This window comes from Balaenoptera physalus (genome assembly GCF_965194825.1).
Source record: "Balaenoptera physalus genome assembly, chromosome: 1".
NCBI classification, from domain to species: Eukaryota; Metazoa; Chordata; class Mammalia; order Artiodactyla; family Balaenopteridae; genus Balaenoptera; species Balaenoptera physalus.
Genome location: NC_138882.1, coordinates 158,554,719 through 158,577,412, shown reverse-complemented (window position 1 = coordinate 158,577,412; position 22,694 = coordinate 158,554,719). Strand labels below are relative to the sequence as shown.

General features: G+C 40.1%; 1 protein-coding gene across 4 annotated transcripts in view; it reads right to left on the bottom strand.

Moving 5' to 3' along the window:
* Positions 1–168: 168 nt before the first annotated feature.
* Positions 169–22,694, bottom strand: part of GPBP1L1 (GC-rich promoter binding protein 1 like 1) — a 56,557-nt gene continuing 34,031 nt past the window's right edge. For all 4 annotated transcript variants that reach the window (XM_082454614.1, XM_082454613.1, XM_082454615.1 and 1 more), the window contains exons 6-12: positions 13,989–14,061; positions 12,553–12,746; positions 4,934–5,074; positions 4,312–4,470; positions 2,928–3,052; positions 1,931–2,033; positions 169–1,077 (exon numbers count right to left, since the gene is read on the bottom strand). In XM_082454614.1, the coding sequence (XP_082310740.1) occupies positions 925–1,077; positions 1,931–2,033; positions 2,928–3,052; positions 4,312–4,470; positions 4,934–5,074; positions 12,553–12,746; positions 13,989–14,061 (948 nt within the window). In that variant the 3' untranslated portion in view covers positions 169–924. The remainder of the gene's footprint in view (positions 1,078–1,930; positions 2,034–2,927; positions 3,053–4,311; positions 4,471–4,933; positions 5,075–12,552; positions 12,747–13,988; positions 14,062–22,694) is intronic.

Here is a 22,694-nt window from a genome sequence, read left to right as displayed (position 1 = left end):
ATTGCACAGGTTTTTCTGCATCAAAAACATATCTGCTAAAAGGAGAAACAGGTGTGTCTGAATTCAGATTTTTTTTTTTTTCCCCTCAGACCTCTAAAAGTAGTATTTCCCCTAAAAAAGAATCCACTCATCTAATTTTAAAGAAAATATACTTCTTACACAAGACAATCCAAACTGATGCAAAATATTTATTCCAAGTTAGTTATTTTATGCAGTAGTTTTCCCCCTCAACAGACTTGTGATAACCACATCTTTTAAATCTGTAAATAATGTTATCAAAATAATCTTAATCTTTGAAATCTCACAAAAATGTATATTTTACAATCCACCCTGAATATCAAGGCTGCAAGAATAACACAACATTTCCTATATCCAAATATTTTACAGCTGTACCCAGAAAGAAAAAAAAAAAAAAAAAGTGAAAAAACCATATATGCTGGGTTAAGGGCTAATGTTACCCGAGCAGCCAGAAATAAAATAAAATATCCAAATTATTAGCATTAATTTAATACAATTATAACTTCAATAGTCACTTTGTCATTGACAATGATTGCTTGAGCACGGGGGTGAGTGCCCCAAGGGCTGGTAGTAGAAGCTGCTGCTGCAGACCAATGTCTCCTCCTCTCTGCCCTGCCAGCTTCCACCTGTGCATCGCCCCATATACACTGTGTGTATGTGTGTGTGTTTTAAAAATCTTTCCCACCACACGAAGTTCTATTAAGCAGATAACAGGGAAGAACAACAACAAAAGCTTAACAAGCCAATCGCTCGCTCTCTCTTTGGGATATGATTATTTCCCTTGTGCATGAAGTATTCAACAACAACATAAGAAAAGGAAAAGGAAAAGAACGATTTCTTCTGTATAACCCCTAAACACACAAGCTGAGTTTACTGGGTCAGATTTAACAGTAAGCATTTATATGCCTACTTCCAGGCATCGTCATCAGATGTTTCACTGCTACTTGTTTCCGTGTCTGAGTCCTCAAACTCTGCTTTGTAAGTGTTTCTCCAAGGGGAGAATAGGCTAGAACTTCGGCTCTGCAAGAAGCCATTCTTCCCAAAGCCATTTCTTCTCAGCTGTGGTTGGCATGGGAAAGAAAGAAAAAGACAACTATCAGTAACTACACTGGCCCATGGGACCTGGGAAAGGCCAGGCCTCAATTCAATTCTAGGCAGAATGTAAAGGGGGACCCTTCTAAGAGACTGAAGATTTCTTACAGCAGTGCTTTTCAAACTGTAATGTGCCAATGAATCACCTAAGGATCTCTTCAAAATGCACACTGATTCAATTATGTCTGGGGTACAGTTTGAGATTTCCTATTTCGACAAGTTCTCAGGTGATGGCAATGACAGGGGAACAGAGTTCTGAGTAGCAAAGTCTTTATGTCAACCTATACTTTTCTTTATAGGATTTTAACACCATTGTTATTTATGCTTTAAATATATACCACCAGAACGTAAGTTTCATGAAGGTTGTGGAGACCTGGAAGTGTTTTACTCAGAGAAAGAATCCAGGCATCTGTTGAAGAAATTCAGATAGGCTATTTGGCTTCTTGGCTCTGGCTGGAGTACCAGAGGTAAACCACAGCGCTGGAAGCAGAGGGTTAGCCTGCTTAGCCACAGACCAAGGGCTCAGCCCATAACCTTGGGAATACAGCCTTGTGGTTCTGATAAGGAGTTAGAGCTTCCAGGATGAAATAACATACTGCTTTCTGAAATCTGCTAACTACTGACCTGGTTTTTGTGTCCACCACTGGCCTGGGCAGAATGAGATGCTCCTCCATATTTCTACAATGGCAACTTATTAAGTAACTTTTCTTTTTCAAGGTCTTTCTCACACCCTAAACTGGGGCTTCCTAAGGGCAATGATTGTCCTAACTCCTTTCTCTCCTAGTCATTAACTGGTCTCCAGCAAAAGTTTATGACATACCTCCTCTGTCTTCATGTGGAACTCTTTGAGCTCATCCTCTGTGAGGGGAAGGCAATTCTCATCATTTTCAGGATACTCCTGCCATCCCATCGCTTTCAATAACCTGGTGGAGGCAGGTCAGGCAAAGAAAATATACCTTTAAGTGTAAGTGAGAAGTCCACAACTTCCCAGCCCAGGGGCAATGGTACCCACTTAGATGTTAGAGAAGAAACTTGGGTTTTTCTTTTCTTCCCAGTGGGATAAGCTTTAATTATGACTACTTAGGTGCTTGGAATTAGATGGAGGATCTCCGTAGTTGCTCTTTGGAGAGCATAAGAGCTATAGAGAAGGGACGGTAGAGGTAGCAGTATAGAGTCAAACTATCCCACAGACGAAACAGAAGAAATCTCACTTTGTCTCCTGTGAGCAAATTAGCACATAGCCACATGTACCTAAGTTCTCTTTTAATTTCATGGCATTGTGGACTCCATAACCTTGTGATCTTGTTGACCCCTTTTAAAGTTCCTCTGGAGAGGAGCCCCTTTTCAGGAAGGTACTTGGCAGGCCCCATCTGCCATCCAGTTGCCCACACAGCTTGGCTGGCTCTGTGTTCAAGGCCCTCATTTAAAGAACAAGCTCCATTACCTTCGGGCCTCATGAATCCCAAGGCCCCTTAAAGGGGTCTTGTGGTAACTGCTCACTTGGGCCAGGAGGGGCCAAGGGGCCACCACAACAGCACCAGGAAACAGGTCTCACCCCGCCCCACCCCTTCCAACTGGAGCCTTAAACTGAGCCTGAAACTAAACTACAAGAAAGCCTTGGAGAGGAGGGTGTGAAAACGCTAGCTGAGTCTGTAAAGGAATACCCGGTGGGCAACAGGCCAACCTGCGGCACACAGAGAGAACAAGGTGTGGTGCTGGGGGCACTTCTCTCTGTACTGGACTCTGAAATGTCTTAAGTATGTTGAAACTCCTTGTAGGCCATACACAGCATGCCTCGTGATCTGATCCTCACTTACCTGTGCTCTGCTTCCAAAGAGTGAGAGAGGACCTCCCCTTCGTCTTCTACGGGGAGAGCAAGACCATTCTGATGACAGCCTTCCTCTCCATTTTCTTTTGGTTCAGGTGTGCTGTTGTCCTCTGACTGCAATAAGGAAAGGAAGGACATATTTGGTTTAATACTCCTTTGGGGCAAGATAAGCAATCTAAGAGATTAAGAAGTCAGAACCCAGGAAAATGCTTTCTAGAAGAGGATCTCAGCCAATAGTTTTTTCCCACTTAAAAACGAGAACTTGCTCACCTTGCTAATAAGATTTCCAAAGAATACTAACTGGCTACCATCTTAACTTCAGGTTATGTCAACTGTGGCAGAAGCTACTAGATGCCTATGCAATATCAATTTTCTATTCTTCCTTACTGATTTGGACTAAGGAACCAATGCGCTCAGCTTTTAAAAAGTTCACTTTCCTAGGCTCCCTTGCAGCTAGGAGTGGCTATTTGACAGTTGGCCAATAAAATGTAAGTGGAAATTGCAGGGGTGGCTTTTAAGAAAGCATTTAAAAAAGGGACAGACATCCCTTTTCAGGTTTTTGGCTCTGTCCTTTCCCTAACTAGAATGTGGACGGGAGCACAACTACCCTAGTTCCAAGGCGACCAAAACTTACAAGTTTCCTGATAATACGAATGAGCTGCCATTACCCTCTTGGACAGGGAACTCTAACCTTCCTGTTGCAGGATACCAAAAAGAAACCCTCTTGTTTTACGGTTCTGTTCGTCAGATTTTCTTATATTAGAATTAAATATAATCCTTAAAGGGACTTCCCTGGTGGTCCCATGGGTAAGACTCCGTGCTCCCAATGCAGGGGGCCCGGGTTCAATCCCCGGTCAGGGAACTAGATCCTGCATGCATGCCGCAACTAAGAAGTCTGCATGCTGCAACTAAGAGTTTGCATGCCACAACTAAGACCTGGAGCAGCCAAAATAAATAAATAAATATTAATATATATATACACACACACATATATATAAATATATATATAAATATATACTATATTTATATTACATTATAATATACTATATATTATTATATTTTATATATATATAATATTACACATATATATAATCCTTAAAAAAGCTTCTATAATTTACCAACGTCAATTCAAGGCTTAAGCAGTGCTGCCCTGTTTAAGAGCACTAAGTCCCAAGGCAGCTATCATTGAAATGAGCCCTAATTTGAAATATGCTGAACAAAGAACTGAACTCACTTTATCACAGACTGTTACTCCTCCAGACAAATCTCTGTCATTTTAAAAATGTACCACATCTTTCTCCCTTAAGAACAAAAAGTACATGTATAACATAGAAAAACACTTATGTTGCCCCAGAAAAACCCTTTGCTCTTACATCCTCCAGCTTCTCACAGTCTCTGCTCTCTGAGAAGTCTCCATTCCGGTCATCCTTCAGAGTCTTCAGGAACTCACTCTTCCTGTCAGTAGTTCGGCGGGTCAACTTGGTCAGACGAGAGGAGCTGATCTCAATTGGAGGAGTGGTGCTGGCGGGGCTCTGGGCAAATACCACAAATAGGTTGCTCTTGACAGCAAAGAGTAAGTACTGGGATTCTCTAGGCCACTTCTACATGGTACTGCTTTCCAGAATCTCGTAGCCTATTTATCACTCTTTTACCAAAAATAAACTATCCTTTTCATTTAAACAGACTTCAGCTCTGCAGAGTTCTTACAGTTAAAACCAGATGGTTTAAATAGCACCTCTCCGATCTTTCTCCAGACGCCAGCATAACGCCAGTCAAACACAGGCCAACCCTGGTTTACCAAAGGGCAATGACCCCACCCAGCTACTGCCCATCTTTGGATGCTAATGGGAATCACCAGTAAAAAAATGACTTTGAGCTAAGCATAACTACAAAGGAAATGGAGTTAGAGCTGTACATGTCACAACACTTACCTCAGTTTAAGTAAATGGGAAATGGCAACTTTAGAAAAGGCTACTTAGCTTTATTCTCACTCACCTCTTTGGGAGAGCTTAAAACTATACCACCAGCCAGTACTACTGGTTTGGTAACAGAGATTGGACTGGTAAAAGCAGACTCCCGGCTAGAGGAAAGGGATCCTGATTTGTGTTCCATTCTGTTAGATTTCCACGCACTGGGCTACATGGGAAGAAAGAACAAATCAGTCAGAACAGCATGCAAACAGAAGCTCAGCCTGTAAGATCATAAAGAGTGAAATGTTGTGTGCAAACATGAATTCCAAGAGTTCACCTGTCTCAACACGATTGGGAGGTATATAACCTTGAAGGAAAAAGGCAGACAGGAACCAGAAAAGCCATGGGATATTAACAGGTATTTCTCAAAAACAGAGCCCTAGTCCAATAAGCCTGGGAGATGCTAGGCTGAATATAGTTCAACAACAGGTTTCTTTTACTGTGCTGTTTCTCAAAGCACTTAACTATATATGTGAATTGAGAGGCAGATACACTACACAGCATTTTCTAAACTTATTTGACCCCCCCAAATGTTTTCTTTTATAGTGTGCTGTTAACCTCTGATGTAATCCTGACAACCCCCCACCCCTGCCTCCAAAGAGCACATCAGAAAAATGATGTTTTCTAGGAACACTGATGGCAGGAGGCTAGTTACAGGCCAGGGTGGGCAATATAAATGGCTGGACAATCCTGGTTTAGTCCAGAGGCCCTTCTTTTGCTCGGCCTTGTGGGGTCTGGGCCCATTCTGTCACTCTGGCCCTGACCCCAACTATGATGGCAGCATAGTGTAAATGGAATACTCCATTTTTCCTGAGTCAATCACTCTTGTCTGAGGCACATCAATGGAGTGAGGCTAAAGAAAGTAAAAAAGTCTGTTTTACCAAAATGAAACAATTAGAAGCAAGAGACCTCTAGGACAAAGGAAGGGTCTGAGTGAAAAGGATTTCTTTCTTGTTATTAAAGAAGATACTATAGGCTAAAGAAAGGAATAAACTTAACAGAGTTATCTACTATGTACCAGATGCCTGATCTATTTTATTTAATTCTTAACCCAATCAGGTATAATTATGTCAAATTTTTACAGAGAATTACACTAACATTAAGAAAGCTATGTAATTTGTCCAAGGTCATTCAACTAGGATACAATATTGTTTTCCACAATGCCTCCAAAAAGAGCATGCCCGCAGATAAAAGAGACAACGACCTAACTGGAATGGAAATTAATTTTTTTCTTGCACTGATGAAAATCTAAACATGGCTGCTTATTCAGGCTAAATATCAAAGACAATAGTTTCCCAGAGTTGCAGAAGGTCACCAGATGCCTTGTCTTTCTTTTAATATTGCCACCTCAGGGCGCAGAAACAGGTGAGTACGATACAGTAGTACGTAGTACAATAGTTTTACCAGACAGTGTTACGTGCAACAGGATACTGACATCTCTGTCCAGCTTTATTCAAACTTAATTTTCAGTAATTCAAACACTATATTATATAGTGTTTGGCTGCTCACTAGAGAAAACCATTATGCCCTGTACCCCCTTTATTAGAGGAATTATATATGTAGAAATCCACTAAGGTGAGGCACAAACCATTATGTATAAAATAAGCTACAAGGATATATTGTACACCAGGAGGAATAATGGAGTATAACCTTTAAAAATTATGAATCACTATATTGTACACCTGTAACTTATATATTGTACATCAACCACACTTCAGTCAATAAAGGAAGGAAAAAAAAGGAATCCACTAAAGTGAATCATATATCAGCTGCTGTTTTCTTTTTAAAATATCCTCTCCTTTTCTCCTAACTCCAAATCAACCTCAACTCTCCACCTCAAATGATCCTGTCTTCTCCTACTGGACTGACGTCAGAAGTCACTGGATCCGGGCCTTCCCTGGTGGCGCAGTGGTTAAGAATCCGCCTGCCAATGCGGGGTACGTGGGTTCGATCCCTGGCCTGGGAAGATCCCACATGCCATGGAGCAACTAAGCCCGTGTGCCACAACTGCTGAGCCTGCGCTCTAGAGCCCGTGAGCCACAACTACTGAAGCCCGCGCGCCTAGAGCCTGTGCTCCGCGACAAGAGAACCCACTGCAATGAGAAGCCTGCGCACCGCAAAGAGTAGCCCCTACTTGCCGCAACTAGAGAAAGCCCACGTGCAGCAATGAAGACCCGATGCAGCCAAAGATAAATTAAAAAATAAAATGAAGTTATAAAAAAAAAAAAAAAATGTCGTCACTGGATCCAAATTCTCCCCAATTCTCTCCTTTGCATCTCAAGTTCCTTTGATAGGTCCCCCTCCCTTTCTACCATTCTACATCCATTTGTTCTCATTCCTTTATGAATTTATCAATTATTTCTCCTTTGTATCTTTAATCTCCTTCTCTCTAGTAAGTTCTTCCATTTTATCTACAAACATGCTAAGCCACCTTACTGAAGCTAAGGGGGAAAAAACCAAAGATATATTTTCCCTTTTACTACAATTCTTTTATTTCCAAACTTTTCTGCATAAGTCAGTATCTGCTTTCACTTGTTCATTCTTACTATTTAATTCCCTGCAACACTCAACTCTATCCCCATTTTAATGAAACAGCTCTTTCAATAAATAAGCAAAAATCTTGTCTTCATATTACATTCAATGGCCAGCTTTAAAAAATCTGTTTTTGTAGAAGAAGAGATTACTTGTTACCTATCTTTTCTGAACCTGTCCCTCTTTCCCTTCTCAATTCCCTGATGCTTCATTCTCTTCTCGCCTCCTGAATTCCTTTCAGTCTATTCAGTGGATGTAGGCATACTCAGTGCTCTTCTACTGCAATCTGTTCCTAGGTGAACTTCATTAGAAAAACTAGTTATTTGTAATTGTTTAATCAAATTGTTAAAATCATGGAGCTAATATGACCCCTAAACTCTCACCTGAGCTTTTTATAAAGACCTCCAACATTTGGCTTTAGTCTTACTTCTCCCCACCACTTCCCAACTACCAGCCATCCACTTGTCTTTTCCCAGACATGGCATGTTTTGCCTCCTTTTTTTTTTTTTAAATTAATTTTATTTTATTTATTTTTGGCTGTACTGGGTCTTCATTGCTGCGCGTGGGCTTTCTCTAGTTGCGGTGAGCGGGGGCTACTCTTCGGTGCAGTGCGTGGGCTTCTCACTGCAGTGGCTTCTCCTGTTGCGGAGCACGGGCTCTAGGCATGCGAGTTTCAGTAGTTGTGGCACGCGGGCTCAGTAGTCGTGGCTCGCAGGCTCTAGAGTGCAGGCTCAGTAGTTCTGGCGCACAGGCTTTGTTGCTCCGTGGCATGTGGGATCTTCCCAGACCAGGGCTCGAACCCGTGTCCCCTGCATTGGCAGGTGGATTCTTAACCACTGCGCACCAAGGAAGCCACCCCCCCGCTTTTTTTTTTGGTAACAAATAGTTCCTCTGCCTGGAATGCCCCACCTACTTGCTCCCTAACAAACTCCTACTGGTTTTTTTTTCTTTTTTTTTCTTTTGGCTGCTCTGGGTCTTCGTTGCGGCGCGCAGGCTTCTCTCTAGTTGCTGCGCGTGGGCTTAGTTGCCCCGTGGCATGTGGGATCTTAGTTCCCCGACCATGGATCAAACCCGCATCCCCTGCATTGGAAGGCGGATTCCCAACCACTGGACGACCAGGGAAGTCCCACTCCTACTGTTTTAAAACTACCATTTGTTGACTAGTTAGGATACGTCAGTACTATATTCCAAGTACTTAGAGTGGCATGAAGTCTGACTCTAAAACTAGAATTCTCATCCTCCTCTCTCCTTTTTATCCTTCAAGATGGGGAGCATTCTGGGGCAGTGGAAAGAGCCCTAGTTGAAGTTAGACAAACCTAGTTTTAGAGTCCCAAACTCCATAATTTTATTAGCAATGTAACGTCATATATGACATAATTTTCTACATCCTAGGATTAAGGTAAATGTTATACGTAAAAGGCCTAGTGAATGTCCTGGAACATAGTAAGATGTCAACGAACGGTAGTTCTCTTTCCTTTGCCGCTTCAAAACCCAGTTCAGGGCTTCCCTGGTGGCGCAGTGGTTGAGAATCTGCCTGCCAATGCAGGGGACACGGGTTCGAGCCCTGGTCTGGGAAGATCCCACATGCCGCGGAGCAACTAGGCCCGTGAGCCACAACTACTGAGCCTGCACATCTGGAGCCTGTGCTCTGCAACAAGAGAGGCCGCGACAGTGAGAGGCCTGCACACCGCGATGAAGAGTGGCCCGCGCTCGCCGCAACTAGAGAAAGCCCTCACACAGAAATGAAGACCCAACACAGCCACAAATAAATAAATAAATAATAAATAAATAAATAAAATTAAAACAAACAAACAAAAAAACCCAGTTCAAATATGACCTCATCTGTAAAGGCTCTGAGGACCCTCTCCAGGCAGGGCAGTACAATTATTTTTTATATGTGTCTCTTTACTGGACAGCAACTCTTTGAGATTATTTTTCTGACTCTAGTGGCATACAGCTTTTAAAGACACAAATACTCGATGTTTAATAACTGTTGAATGCGTAGAGAAAATGAATGAATGGATAAATCTACATCTGCCTACTAGTTATCTCATCTCTGCTTTCCTCTAACATCTCACATTCAAGGGTCCCAGAACCACTCTCATCAACTTTTCCTGAAAACTCTGCTTTCTCTCTTCTCTAACTTCAGTGAAATGGTGCCACAGTTATCCCAGTTTCCTGGGGATGAATGCTCAGTGTCCTATTTTCCTCCTCTGATTTGCTTCCCACTGTGTGCCATCACCACCTCCCTTCTCTGCTCACTTGCATCATCCCTGTTCAGGCTTCACTACCTTTTGCAAGGATAGTTAACAGCAGACTTTACATTAGTTTTCCTATCTTCATTCTATCCTCAACTCAGTTCTACACAACAGGGCTAAACTGATCTTAAGCTCTGTGTTATGACTTTTATCCTTGTCACTTCTTCTCCCCCAAAAGACTTCTAAGATCCTTGAGGATATGACTTTGTCTCACTCATTATTATACTCTTCTTCTATTGCCTAACAGAATGCTTGCAGACATTTCACATGAAGTTAACACTTACGAAAACTTTATAAACTCTAAAGGAATGGAACAAACAAAAGGTATGCTGCCATGCTGATAATAATAGCCACCATTTATTACCACTTACAAGTACCTCATTTACTCCTCAAAAAACCCTTAAAAGACAGGCACTACTACCTCCATTTTATATGATGAAATTGAGACTCAGAACGTTAGAAACTTGTCCAGGGTTGTATCACAAAGAAGGAGCAAAGTGTCACATCTGTCTACTTCAAAGCCCTGCTGTTAATTTCCATGCTACAGTTTCTTTCTTTATAGGAGTTGCTCTCTTGACTGAATTCATATTCTTTTCCTTCTACATCAGAGGAACAAGTATCCTAAACCCCTTTCAAAAATAAGTCCACTTGTCAATCAGTTTATTCCCATTCATTTCTTCTTGGGCCATGATCCTTTAATGACCTTTCAAGTATATTTCAAGTTGTCCCCAGCGACTTCTTCCTACAGATTTTCTTCACCCTTTCACTTAACTTTACCACCACCTATATTCTGTTTCCTTTTACTGTCAAGTCTCAAAGGTGCCACTACCTCCACTTCCACTCACATAATTCCAGAATCCTCTGAAATCTTGTTTTTCAGCCTTACACTACTCTCCTAAAACCTCAACTCAAAGGTCACCAAAAACTTTCCAACTGCTAAGGTCCAAATCCCCTCTTTTCAGTTATTTCCCTCAACCTATTGGCAGCAACTGACAAGTGCTGACAACCCCGGCTGCCATCTTAAATTCACCCACCCAGATGTGTGATAGCACACGATTTTTTTTCTATGTCGGAATTACAATTTCTTAATCCTGTTGACTATGTTGTTATTTTCCTAATATTTATGAAATATTAAGTATTTCCCCAAGTCTTATTGTCCCATTCTTTACTCTTCTTCTATCCTCTTTCCCTCAGAGATCTTATCTACCCTGAAAGCTTCATTAACACTAGGATAATGACCCTCAGTCCTGATATTTTTCCAGTGCTACCAGGTAATCAGAATGGTTCATTCCCTATCCCTCATATATGCCCAGTGTTTTCTATTTTCAGAACATTTTATTTAACCACCTCTTCTAATCTGTAATACTCTCCAGACTTTCCCTGACTATCCAAATCTGGACCATCCTCCAAAGATCCGTTCAAATTAGTTTTTCAGTAAAATTTCCCTTGATGGTCATAGTCTAAGCTGAACCTTGCTCCTCTGAACTGTGTAAATAAATAAATAGTGTTTCATTAATTTAGTTATTCCAAATCTGTTTAAGATTTGTTTTTAGGATTTGTTGTTATTTTATTTCATACACAATCACATGACCTTATATTGTTATATCTTGTCATCCCTATTAGACTTTTAGCCCATGGAGGGTGAGGACCAATGTTGTACTTTGTGTTGCTCTTAAGCACCAAACAAGTGCTTGCACACACAGAAAAGTGAATTAATGCTCACTGTTTTTTTCTCACAATAACACAGTAAATCTAATTGTTTCCTTACAGTGGCTGGAATTCATTCAAGCAATTATTGTGTGCTTTTGTGAGGGTGCTAGGGATACAAATATGAAAAAGACCTGAAGCCTTTAAGGAGATTACAACCAAATGAAGAAATAGATGCAATAAATATTGTGGTTAGAGACAGAGTGCTATTCAACCAGATACAAGGCTTAATTAGATCTTTAGATGTATGTGACAGAAAAGGATTCACAGAGAGGATGACATAAACATGAAGGAAAATCTCCCAGGTAAGAAAAGAAAGGGCAGTAAAAGACAGATTAGGCTTAGGCTATATAGAATTATACACACCAGTGCTCAGGAGTCTGGACACCGTATTATAACATCAGGGGTTGCTAAGTCATGACCCTTGGGCCAAAACTGGCCTGAGGCCTATTTTTGTATAGCCCATGAGCTAATAATGTTTTTTACATTTTTAAAGGGTTGAAAAAAAAAAAAGAAAAAGAATATATTACAAAAAGACCATATGTCATATGTGACCAACAAAGCCTAAAACACCTATCATCTGACCCTTTACAGATAAAGTTTACCAACCCCTGCTATACAGATGGTTTGGAATCACTAAAGGGACTTAATGGGAGGGGATGTGATATATTCAAACTGTTTTAGGATAATCATTCTGGCAGTTCTGTGGAAGATAAATACAGAGAAATAAGGAAATAGAAGGGTACACTACAACAGTAAATGTGAGATGACAAGGGCATATCATAGAGGAAAAAACTGACGAGGATTTTATAACTGCTTGGGAGAGGGGAATGAGTAAGGAGGAGGAAGAAAGCAGCAGCCGTGATACTCAGCTACGTGACCAGATGAATGTTGGTGTTATTAACGAAAACAGCAAATCAAGGGAAGCAGGTTTATGAGATGAAGCTAATGAGTATGAGAGGCCTACTAAAAATGTAGTTGGCAGCAGAAGAGAGTTTGGAGACAGTAAAATGCTATACATATAACTTAATGGCACCAAATGAATATCTGGTGAGTGACTCAACAGGAAAAAATAAATTTACTAAATTTTTTTATTTATTCTCCCACCTCTGCTGTATAAGGTTCTTACACTGATTACAAATCATACCTTGGATGGGGGTGGTACAGGCTTAGGAACCAGGTTCTTATAGACACTTGGAACCATGGTTGACAATTTGTTTCCGTTTGCATGGTGAGATCCTGGTGAGGTGAATGCAGCAGAGAAGGCAGCAGCAGGATCTTCTTTGGAAACTTTTTTGATGACTAGCATTTTGGAGGGCTGCTTGGCACTAGGTGGGTTTTCTGTGAAATACAATAGTGGAGAGACAAAAGAATGTCAAACCTATTGGTTAACACGAAGCATAGTTCAAACAAAGGCCTCACTTTGAACAAAGAGCTGACAGTTGAGACTAAGTGACAAACATTTCCTGGTGTGCACTTAACAGATACTCTCAAAAGTGACAGTACCCAGGAACCGTAGGAAAAAAGGCAGCATAAGAAAACACTTGATTCTAAATTCATAATCAACCAAAAAGCCCAAAGATGTTAGAAGTCTTTCAGGGGTATAACATGTCTCATGCACGGTGTGATCACTCAGGCATAGACCAAACAAGAATATATCCAAGGGTAGCTACTCCTGTCAGCATTAGAACACAGAGAGATGAGGAAATTGGAGAAAGGAGTCTGCTATGGGACCTTCTGATGAGGCAAACTGGGGCAAAGCTATACATTAACAAAGGGGAAATGGTACAGCAATTGCCCTTAATCCTGTAACTCAAGATCCAAACCCAGTATTTAGATACACTAAAGCCTTCCTAATAAAATGCCTGGCTACTGAACATATCTAATGTAGGAACTAGGAGAGTACAATTTGTAAATGCCAAAGATCCCAATGCCACAGGATCAGGTTTCGTTTGAAATACACTGATTTGTCTACTAACTTTTTATAAGGCTAGTTATTAGAAACATATACATATAAATGTGTATATTTATAGGTTTCCCCCTGCCCTATACAACAAACATCATTGATAACTGCCAAAAACAAAAACAACACCCCACTCAGCTAACAGAACCTGGTTGAACAAAATGTTCTCTGGGACGTGGTATTATTTAGCCTTTCAAAGAACACTTTAGAAGAGTATTTAGTAATAGGAAAGAATGGTTAGAATATAGTTATGTCTTCCAAATATTAAGGAGACAACTATAATACATTAAAATTCAATTTAATTGTTATAAGCAAATTAGCAATATTAAAAATTACTTATGAGCATATTATATTATTCTCCCTTTGCTTAAAATCTGCTTTCAAATTCAGGGCTCTACAAGCTCTCCATTGTCTGTATTCTGACTCTACTACCATTACATTTCAATGGTATTTTGGGGGGCAGAGTAAGAGCTAGGCAGAGTTAGTTACCATGTGCAAATGATGAGATGAGAAACCAGAGATAAAGAAACAAAATAAAAAAACAGATAAAGAATTTTTTCTCCTCTCCCTGCTAAGAAAAATCTAAAGTTGTGCCTTTAAAAATGGCAAAATCTACCTACCCCACACTCCAGAAGGGGTCCCAATAGGTCTGCATGGCTGATTCTGTTTGCCAGCTTCTGGATTCAAAGAAGGCTAGGAAAAAAGGGGTATTAATGGTTGATACAGAAAACTAATCATTTCAGCACTTTTTGCAAAGTAGCATTCACCATGGAACCTACCAATTATTGATAACTATATATCAGCAGCACTCTAACACTGTATTCAGAATTAACAAATAAACAGACGATGTTGAAATGCAAAATCAATCTCAGGTTCTCTTGGCTTTCATTTCCTTTAATATAAGAGGATTAAAAAAAATTTTTTTAAATAAACAGAATAAGTGTGCGAGTTCTCATCTTCCTGTAGGATATGTATGCCAACTAAGGAGGCACAGAAAGCTGAATGAACAAGAAAGTGAATCACTTTTCTCAGATTTAAGGAGCATAATCTGGTCAGTGAAATTTGAGTATTCATAGCATTTCTAATGAGACTGCTTTGGGGCAGAGGCACACCATGTGCTAGGAATACAAAGGCAATTAAGACAATTAAGAAGAATCCTTATCCCCACAAGGGTCACAGTCTTACTACAAAGATAAACTTGTAGACAAGTAAGTATAATAAAAGGTTATGGGGGGACTTCCCTGGCAGTCCAGTGGTTAAGACCTCACCTTCCAATGCAGGGGGTGCAGGTTTGATCCCTGGTCAGGGAGCTAAGATCCCACATGCCTCACGGCCAAAAAGCCAAAACATAAAACAGAAGCAATATTGTAACAAATTCAATAAAGACTTTAAAAATGGTCCACATCAAAAAAAAAAAAAAAAGATTAGAGGGACTATGATAAAAATTCACATTAGGGAAGAAGGAGTACTAAGGAAGGAATAGTCAATTCCACTAGAAAAAGAAGTGCTATCAGAAAAGGTTTCATTAGAGGAGACTAAGAAGAGTCCTTAATGATGAATTCCAAAGCTGGAAAATGGGTGATTCCAGGAACAGAATGCTGAATGAACACCAAGACAGGAAAAACATGAAAAAGAGATCTGCAAATAGTTCAGCATTAGTGCTAGGGAATGAGAGGACCTTTCTTTGGGGAAACAGATTTCTGGCAAAGTAGGTAGGAGCCAGATTGTGGAGTATTTTTAAGGGAGGTTGAATTTTATTCTTTAGGGATGGGAATCCATCTCTCATGCAGAGTTAACATGATCCAACCATTAGTTTACAAGTCTGGTAGCAGCTTGAAGGATGTATTTCAGGGCTATAGACAACTAGGAGACTATTAGGAGACCAGTTTCCTAGTACAGGAAAGTACAAAGGCGACAGGAGTAGAGGAAGAGATGATGGGAAGGATCGAGAAGTGTTAAGAGTAACAGACTTAATAACGAATTGTATGGGGGTGTGAGGATGACACTGGTGCCCAAACCCAAACTTTACAATCTGGTACAGAGTAGGAAAATGGCTTTTCAGCACAAATGACCATGGGACATTAAACAAGAAATAGAAAGATGCACAGACTCGACTGCAGCGCTTCTGAATCAAAACCTCCAGAAGAGGGGCCCCAGCAGGTGTATATTTTCAACCTGTCAAGAGGAGAACCACTAGCATAGAGCAAGCACGGATACAATCTGAAATATTAATTCAGTATACAAATGGACAAATCTGTGACAGAATATGGACAGGTAAATACACTCTTCTGGATGGAATAGTAAAGGCAAAAGAATTCTAGATGAATAAAGTGTGACAGAGTATAAAATCCTTGGCTCACATTTTCTTTGCTTGAGTATTCTAATTGTTATACCATTGACTTGTGTTATACAGCTTTGTTGTCAAATTGTGTCTGATTTTCTTTCTTTTATAAGTGACTTGTTCTTTATGTCTGGATGTCCGAAGGATATTTTTCTTCTAAGTGTTGGCTGTTCTGGCTGTCCTTTCAATTTGTAGTTTCAAGTCTTACTGTATTTCATGAAATTATTCTTGAATTATACTTTTTAGCACTTAAGCTGTTCGTTTTTGTTATTTTATATTATTATTATTATTTGCAGGGGAGATCTTTTGGATTTTTTTTTTGCCAAATTTCTGTATCTTTTTTTTCAATTCTTAATTTTAATCTATTTGTTTCTTATTCATTTAAAAATCTGCCTTTGTCTAAATCTTGAAAAACACTAGTGTTTATTGTCTTGTGCTCTTTCTTGTTTAGTCTTCATTTTTCTGAAATCTTTTATTACTTCTTTCCCAAGTTCTAGCTCTGTGAAATTTTCTGGTTATGTCGTTCTTGTACCATTTGTTCAATTTTTAAAATAACAGGTTATGGTTCTTATCCGTTTTGTGCACGTCTCACAGGTGTACTTTGCATTGTCTGTAGAAATGTTACTCTGTTCCTTATTCTCTTGATCCTTTTATGTTGTTCATTTTTATGTAATCAATTTTTGTGAAAGTGGATCAAGATAGCTTTCTAACATCACACTTTATAGCTCTCTTCTGTTGTCTTCATGGAGTGCTCAAAAAGATGGCACACTTTCTTTGATGTCCCGGCTCACCTCCTCCTCCCCATGCCTTGTACCTGAACCTTCTCTTCCCTTTGTCTCTATTGTCTCTGTCCCTGCGGCTCAGTCTGGATTCTATTTCCAACAGTTTTGTCCTCAGTGAGGGGCTTTGTTCTGGATGGGAATATTGGCTAGTTAGTATTAAATGTGACAGAACTCTGTGCTGAACTTTATTGCCTCTTGGTTCCAAAGTCATCCTTTCTGCTTGCTCTGTGTAAATGTATCTGGGCACTTTAAAAACTTTCCCTTTGGGGCTTCCCTGGTGGCGCAGTGGTTGAGAATCTGCCTGCTAATGCAGGGGACACGGGTTCGATCCCTGGTCTGGGAAGATCTCACATGCCACGGAGCAACTAGGCCCGTGAGCCACAACTACTGAGCCTGTGCGTCTGGAACCTGTGCTCTGCAACAAGAGAGACCACGATAGTGAGAGGCCCGCGCACAGCGATGAGGAGTGGCCCCCGCTTGCCGCAACTAGAGAAAGCCCTCGCACAGAAACGAAGACCCAACACAGCCAAAAATAAATAAATAAATAAATTTATTAAAAAAAAAAAACAAAAACTTTCCCTTTGTTAATTTGCTGGCATGTTAATTTTGTCAGTAGAGCGCAAGGAGAGACTTTTGCTTCTTGTTCCTGTGTGCTTACTCAGCAGGTTCCTGCAGCACTCTGCTCCTGCTAAGCCAGGTTCTAAAGTGCAAGTGGGCGCTGACTTGAGTGGTTTTGTAGCAGTGACATATCCCATGAACAGCTTTACGAGGTACTCTAGAGGGCAGATTTCCAGCATGTTCCCTGGAGAAGCACCTTAGCAACTGCTCTGCCATTCAGTGAGCCACAGCTAAGCCCTTTCCGATAAGGTCTGGATCTCAATCCTGGGGTGGTGATGGGGCAACAGGGGACTCTTCCTTGGGCACTGTCTTAGCCCGAGGGTTAGTGGCTGCTCCTTGTATCTGCCAATTCTTTATAGAGTTTTTTAGAACTCTATATTCTTTATAAGTTCTTTATATTCTTTAGAGTTCTCTTTACTATTTACTAGCTAATCACTCATTACCCCATCCTGTTACAGTTAATAATTCTTTATATTAACTTTCCTTGTTCGAATTATTGTGTGATTTCTCTCTACTGATTGGTCCAGTCAGACCCTTTATACCTTATCCCAGAACATCTCTGTATTTACTAGTTTTGGGAATATGGAAAACCACTCCTAATTTCTAGCTGCTCTTCTTAAATGTTCTCTAAGCTTTCTAGAACAATTACTGGCTCTTCTGGAAATCCTGGGGTTGTCAGATGCCCTGTTGCTTCCTTCAATTTCTCCTGCACAACTGCTAACACAGTGCCAGTCAGGTCTTAAAGCTTTTAGTGGTTTGTCTCTATGTTGTGATACCTCATTTTATTTTGTTGTAGATGACATCCATGGATTTTCTGAGTATAATTTAAAAAAAAAATCTATCTATCTATCTATCTTCTATCTACCTATCTACCTACTTACCTACTCTTTCATTTGGCTGTGTTGGGTCTTAATTGTAGCACGCAGGATCTTTTGTTGTGGCTCACGGGCTCTTCGATGCAGTGCGTGGGCTTCTCTCTAGTTGTGGTGTGCAGGCTCCAGAGCACACGGGCTCCCTAGTTGTGGCGCTCGGGCTTAGTTGCCCTGCAGCATGTGGCATCTTAGTTCCCTGACCAGGGATCGAACTGGCATCCCCTGCATTGCAAGACTGATTCTTAACCAATGGACCACCAGGGAAGTCCCTGTCCATGGATTTTTTTGGTTCTTCAATCCCAGTTGCTTTGTGTTCTTTCTTAACTTATTCCTTAATTTCAGACTTACAAAAAAGTTGCAAATATAATACAAAGAATTCCTGTATATCGTGCATCTACAGTCTCATGTCAACATTTTACCACATTTGTTCCACAATTCTCTGTAAATATATATTTTTCCTGAACTATCTGCAGGCTGAAGGACTTGAAGGATATTCTCTTACATAATCATAGTACAATTATAAAAATTAGAAATTAACAATAAATACTATTACTAATACTAATACTATTATCTAATCTACAACTCTTATTCAAACTGTAACACTGATACTTTTACAGGAAAACAAAGTTTAAAATCACTGTTTTTCCCTCATCCAGTATCCAGTCTAGGTTTACATGTTGCCTTTAATTGTCCTATCTCTTTAGTCCTCTTTAATCTGGAACTTTTCCCACCATGTCCATAACTTTTAAAAAGAGTACTCAGCCTAGTTCTTTTGTAGAATCTTTTAAAATTCTTTTATAGAAACCTCAATTTGAGTTTGTGTGAATTTTCCTCATGGTTAGATTCAGGTTATGAATTTTTGGAGGGCACTCCTCAGTGAATCACATCAGGAGGCTTGTGTTATGTTTGTTCCATGACCGGTGACATAAATCTATTTTTTAATCAAATAACATTTACGCACAATGAAATGCACCAAGTATACCATTCCATGAGTTTTGAAAAATACTTATACCCACCCCCCAAATCTACAAAGATAAAACTACTTTCTCCAACCAGAAAGTTTCCTAATGCCCTTCCCCAGTCAATCTCCACTCCACAAAGGCAACCACTGTTTTTCTTTCTCACCATAGATTATTTGCCTATTCTAGAATGTCATATAAATGGAATCATACAGTATGTACCTTATTGTGTAAAGCTTCACTGAGATTCATCATGTTGTTTTCTCAGTCATTCTTTTTTATTACTGCATAAGTAGCCCATTACATGATTATACCACAATTTTTCTATTCCTGTTTTGATAGATATTTAAATTATTTCCTGGGAATTCCCTGGCGGTCCAGTGGTTAGGACTCTGTGCTTTCACTGCTGAGGGCCCGGGTTCAATCTCTGGTCAGGGAACTAAGATCCCACAAGCCATGCAGCACGGCGGCAAAAAAAAAAAAGAAAAAAAAATCCCAGTTTTGGGTTACTATGAATAAAATTACAATAAATGTACACAGACTTTCATTTCTCTTTAGCAAATACCTAGAAGTGGAAGTACTGGGTCACAGGGTAAGGTTTATGCTTAGTTTTATAAGAAACTGTCAGACCTTCCTTTTCGCAAAATGGTTGTACTACTACACACTCCTGCTAACAATGTATGAGACTTCCAAGTGCTCAAAAATGTCACCAAATTTAGTATTTTCGGACTTTTAAATATTAGCTATCCTGGTGGGTGTGTAGCAGTATCTCATAGTGGTCTTAATTTGAATTTCCACATTTCCCTTATGACTAATGACACTGACCATTTTTTTCATGTGCCTACTGGCCATTCATATATGTTCCTTTGTGAAGCATCTGTTCAAATCTTATGTTTTTAAAAAAATTGAGTTGTAGGAGTTATTCACATTATGGGAACAGGTCCCTTTTCAAATCTATGTTCTGCAAATATTTTCTCTGAGTCTGTGAAATAAGCAGAAGTTTTAAATTTTGATGAAGCCTGATTTATCAATGTTTTCCCCTTTATGGTTATTGCTCCCTGGGTCCAAAGAAATCTTTTTTTCTTTTTAATCCCCTATATGAGAAAGATATTCTCCTAAGTTTTCTTAGTTTCAGGCCTTACATTTAGGTCTATAATTCATCTCAAATTCATTTTTTTGTATGCTAGGTGGTAGGGGTAGAGAAGAGATACACACACACACACACACACACACACACACACACATCTATATCTATAGATATAGTTCCAGCACAGTTTGTTAAAAACACATTTCTTTCTCCATTAGCCTGCTTTGGTACCTTGGTTGAAAAATCAAATGATCATATAAATGTACGTTTATTTCTGGGCTCTCTATTCTGCCCTACTATCACTCTGTCCTCATAATAATGTCATTATTTTGATTACTGTAGCTTTATACGAAGTCTTAAAGTTAGGGAGTATAAATCCTCCGACTGTTCTTTTTCAAGATTGCTTTAGATATTCTAGGTCTTTTCATTTCAATATAAATTTCAGAAAAAATGTCACTTTATGTAAGAAAGCATGCTTGTTGGGCTTGTGCAGAATCTATAAAATTGATGTCCTAATCATTGAGTCTTCCAATTCAAAGCCTTCCATTCAAAATGTATCTCTCCTTTAATTTAGATTTTTAATTTCTCTTGGCAATATTTTGCGGTTCAGTATTGATGTCTCTCACATCTTCTGTTAAATTTATTCCTAAGCAGTTTTTAAAAGATTTTTAAAAAAATTAATTTATTTATTTATTTATTTTTGGCTGTGTTGGGTCTTCGTTTCTGTGCGAGGACTTTCTCCAGTTGTGGTGAGCGGGGGCCACTCTTCATCACGGTGCGCAGGCCTCTGTTGCGGCCTCTCCCGTTGCGGAGCACAGGCTCCAGACGTGCAGCCTCAGTAGTTGTGGCTCACGGGCTTAGTTGCTCCGCAGCATGTGGGATCTTCCCAGACCAGGGTTCGAACCCGTGTCCCCTGCATTGGCAGGCAGATTCTCAACAACTGCGCCACCAGGGAAGCCCTATCCCTTAAAAGATTTTTAAAAATTTTATAAAAAGCATTTTATAAAATGCTTATTTCTAGTACAGTTGACCATCAAACAATGCAGGGGTTAGGGGCGCCAACCCTCACTCAGCACAGTGGAAAATCCAAGTATAACTTACAGTAAGCCCTCTGTATACATATAAGCTGTTGGGTTCTGCATTTGTGGATTCAATCAACTGCAGATCATACTGTAGTATATACTACTAAAAAAAAAAATCTGCATACAAGTGGACATGCTCAGTTCAAACCCCTGAACAACATGTTGTTCAAGGGTCAACTGTATATAAAAACACAAGTGACTTTTTAAAAAAATATTGACTTTGTATCCTAAAACCTTGTTAATTCTTTACAGAGTCCTTAGGATTTTCTATGTAAGCAATCATGTCACCTGTGAATAGAAACTTTTATTTCTTCCTTTTAATTTGTACATATTTTATTTCTTTTTCTTGCCTTGTTGCACTTGCTAGGATCTCCAGTACAGTGCTAAACATAATTAGTTAGAGTAAACATCCTAATACTGCTCCTGATATTTACCGGAGAACTTGGGAAGACTCAAAGCTATGGCTACACTGTTGCTACCTTTTCAGAATCCCTTCTCTCTACAAATTTCTTACTCCTCAGATTGCATACACATTAAAGCTTCAATCCTACAAGACTCTACCCTCACTCCTGGCTCCTCCTTCTCCAAGGAACAGTGTACCACTCATCACCAATTCATTCTCTAATTCTTGGGAGGGCATATCAAACTGCCAAATACACAGCTCTCACCCACGTTTAATAATAGCTACCATTTAAAAACCTATGTGTCATGGGACTTCCCTGGCAGTCCAGTGGTTAAGACTTCACCTTCCAATGCAGGGGGTGTTGGTTTGATCCCTGGTCGGGGAGCTAAGATCCCACATGCTGACGGCCAAAAAACCAAAACATGAAATGAAGCAATACTGTGACAAATTCAACAAAGACTTCAAAAAAAACCCCCCAAAAACGAAAAACACACTTATGTGTCAGACTTCCCTGGTGGTCCAGTGGTTAAGACTCCACACTTCGACTACAGGGGGCTCAGGTTCAATCCCTGTTTGGGGAACTAGGATCCTGCATGCCTCCCAGAGTGGCCATTTTTAAAAAATAAATAAAAATAAATAAAAAAATATTAAAAACCCTGGACTTCCCTGGTTGGTACAGTGGCTAAGACACCACGCTCCCAATGCAGGGGGCCCAGGTTCGATCCCTGGTCAGGGAACTAGATCCCACATGCCACAACTAAGAGTTCACATACCGCAACTAAAAAGAGCCTGCGTGCGGCAACTAAAGATCCCACGTGCCGCAACTAAGGCTCGGCAAAGTCAAATAAAAAACAAAAAACAACTCTGTCTGTCAAGGTCTGTGCTAAATGTTTCACATACATCATTCAACATATATGATCTTTTTTAAAAAAAATTAATTTATTTATCTTTGGCTGTGTTGGGTCTTCATTGTTGCGCATGGGCTTTCTCTAGTTGTGGCGAGCGGGGGCTACTCTTCATTGCGGTCGCGGGCTTCTCATTTCGGTGGCTTCTCTTGTTGCGGAGCATGGGCTCTAGGCTCACGGGCTTCAGTAGTTGTGGCACACAGGCTCAACAGTTGTGGCACACGGGCCTAGTTGCTCCGCGGCATGTGGGATCTTCCCAGAACAGGGATCGAACCTG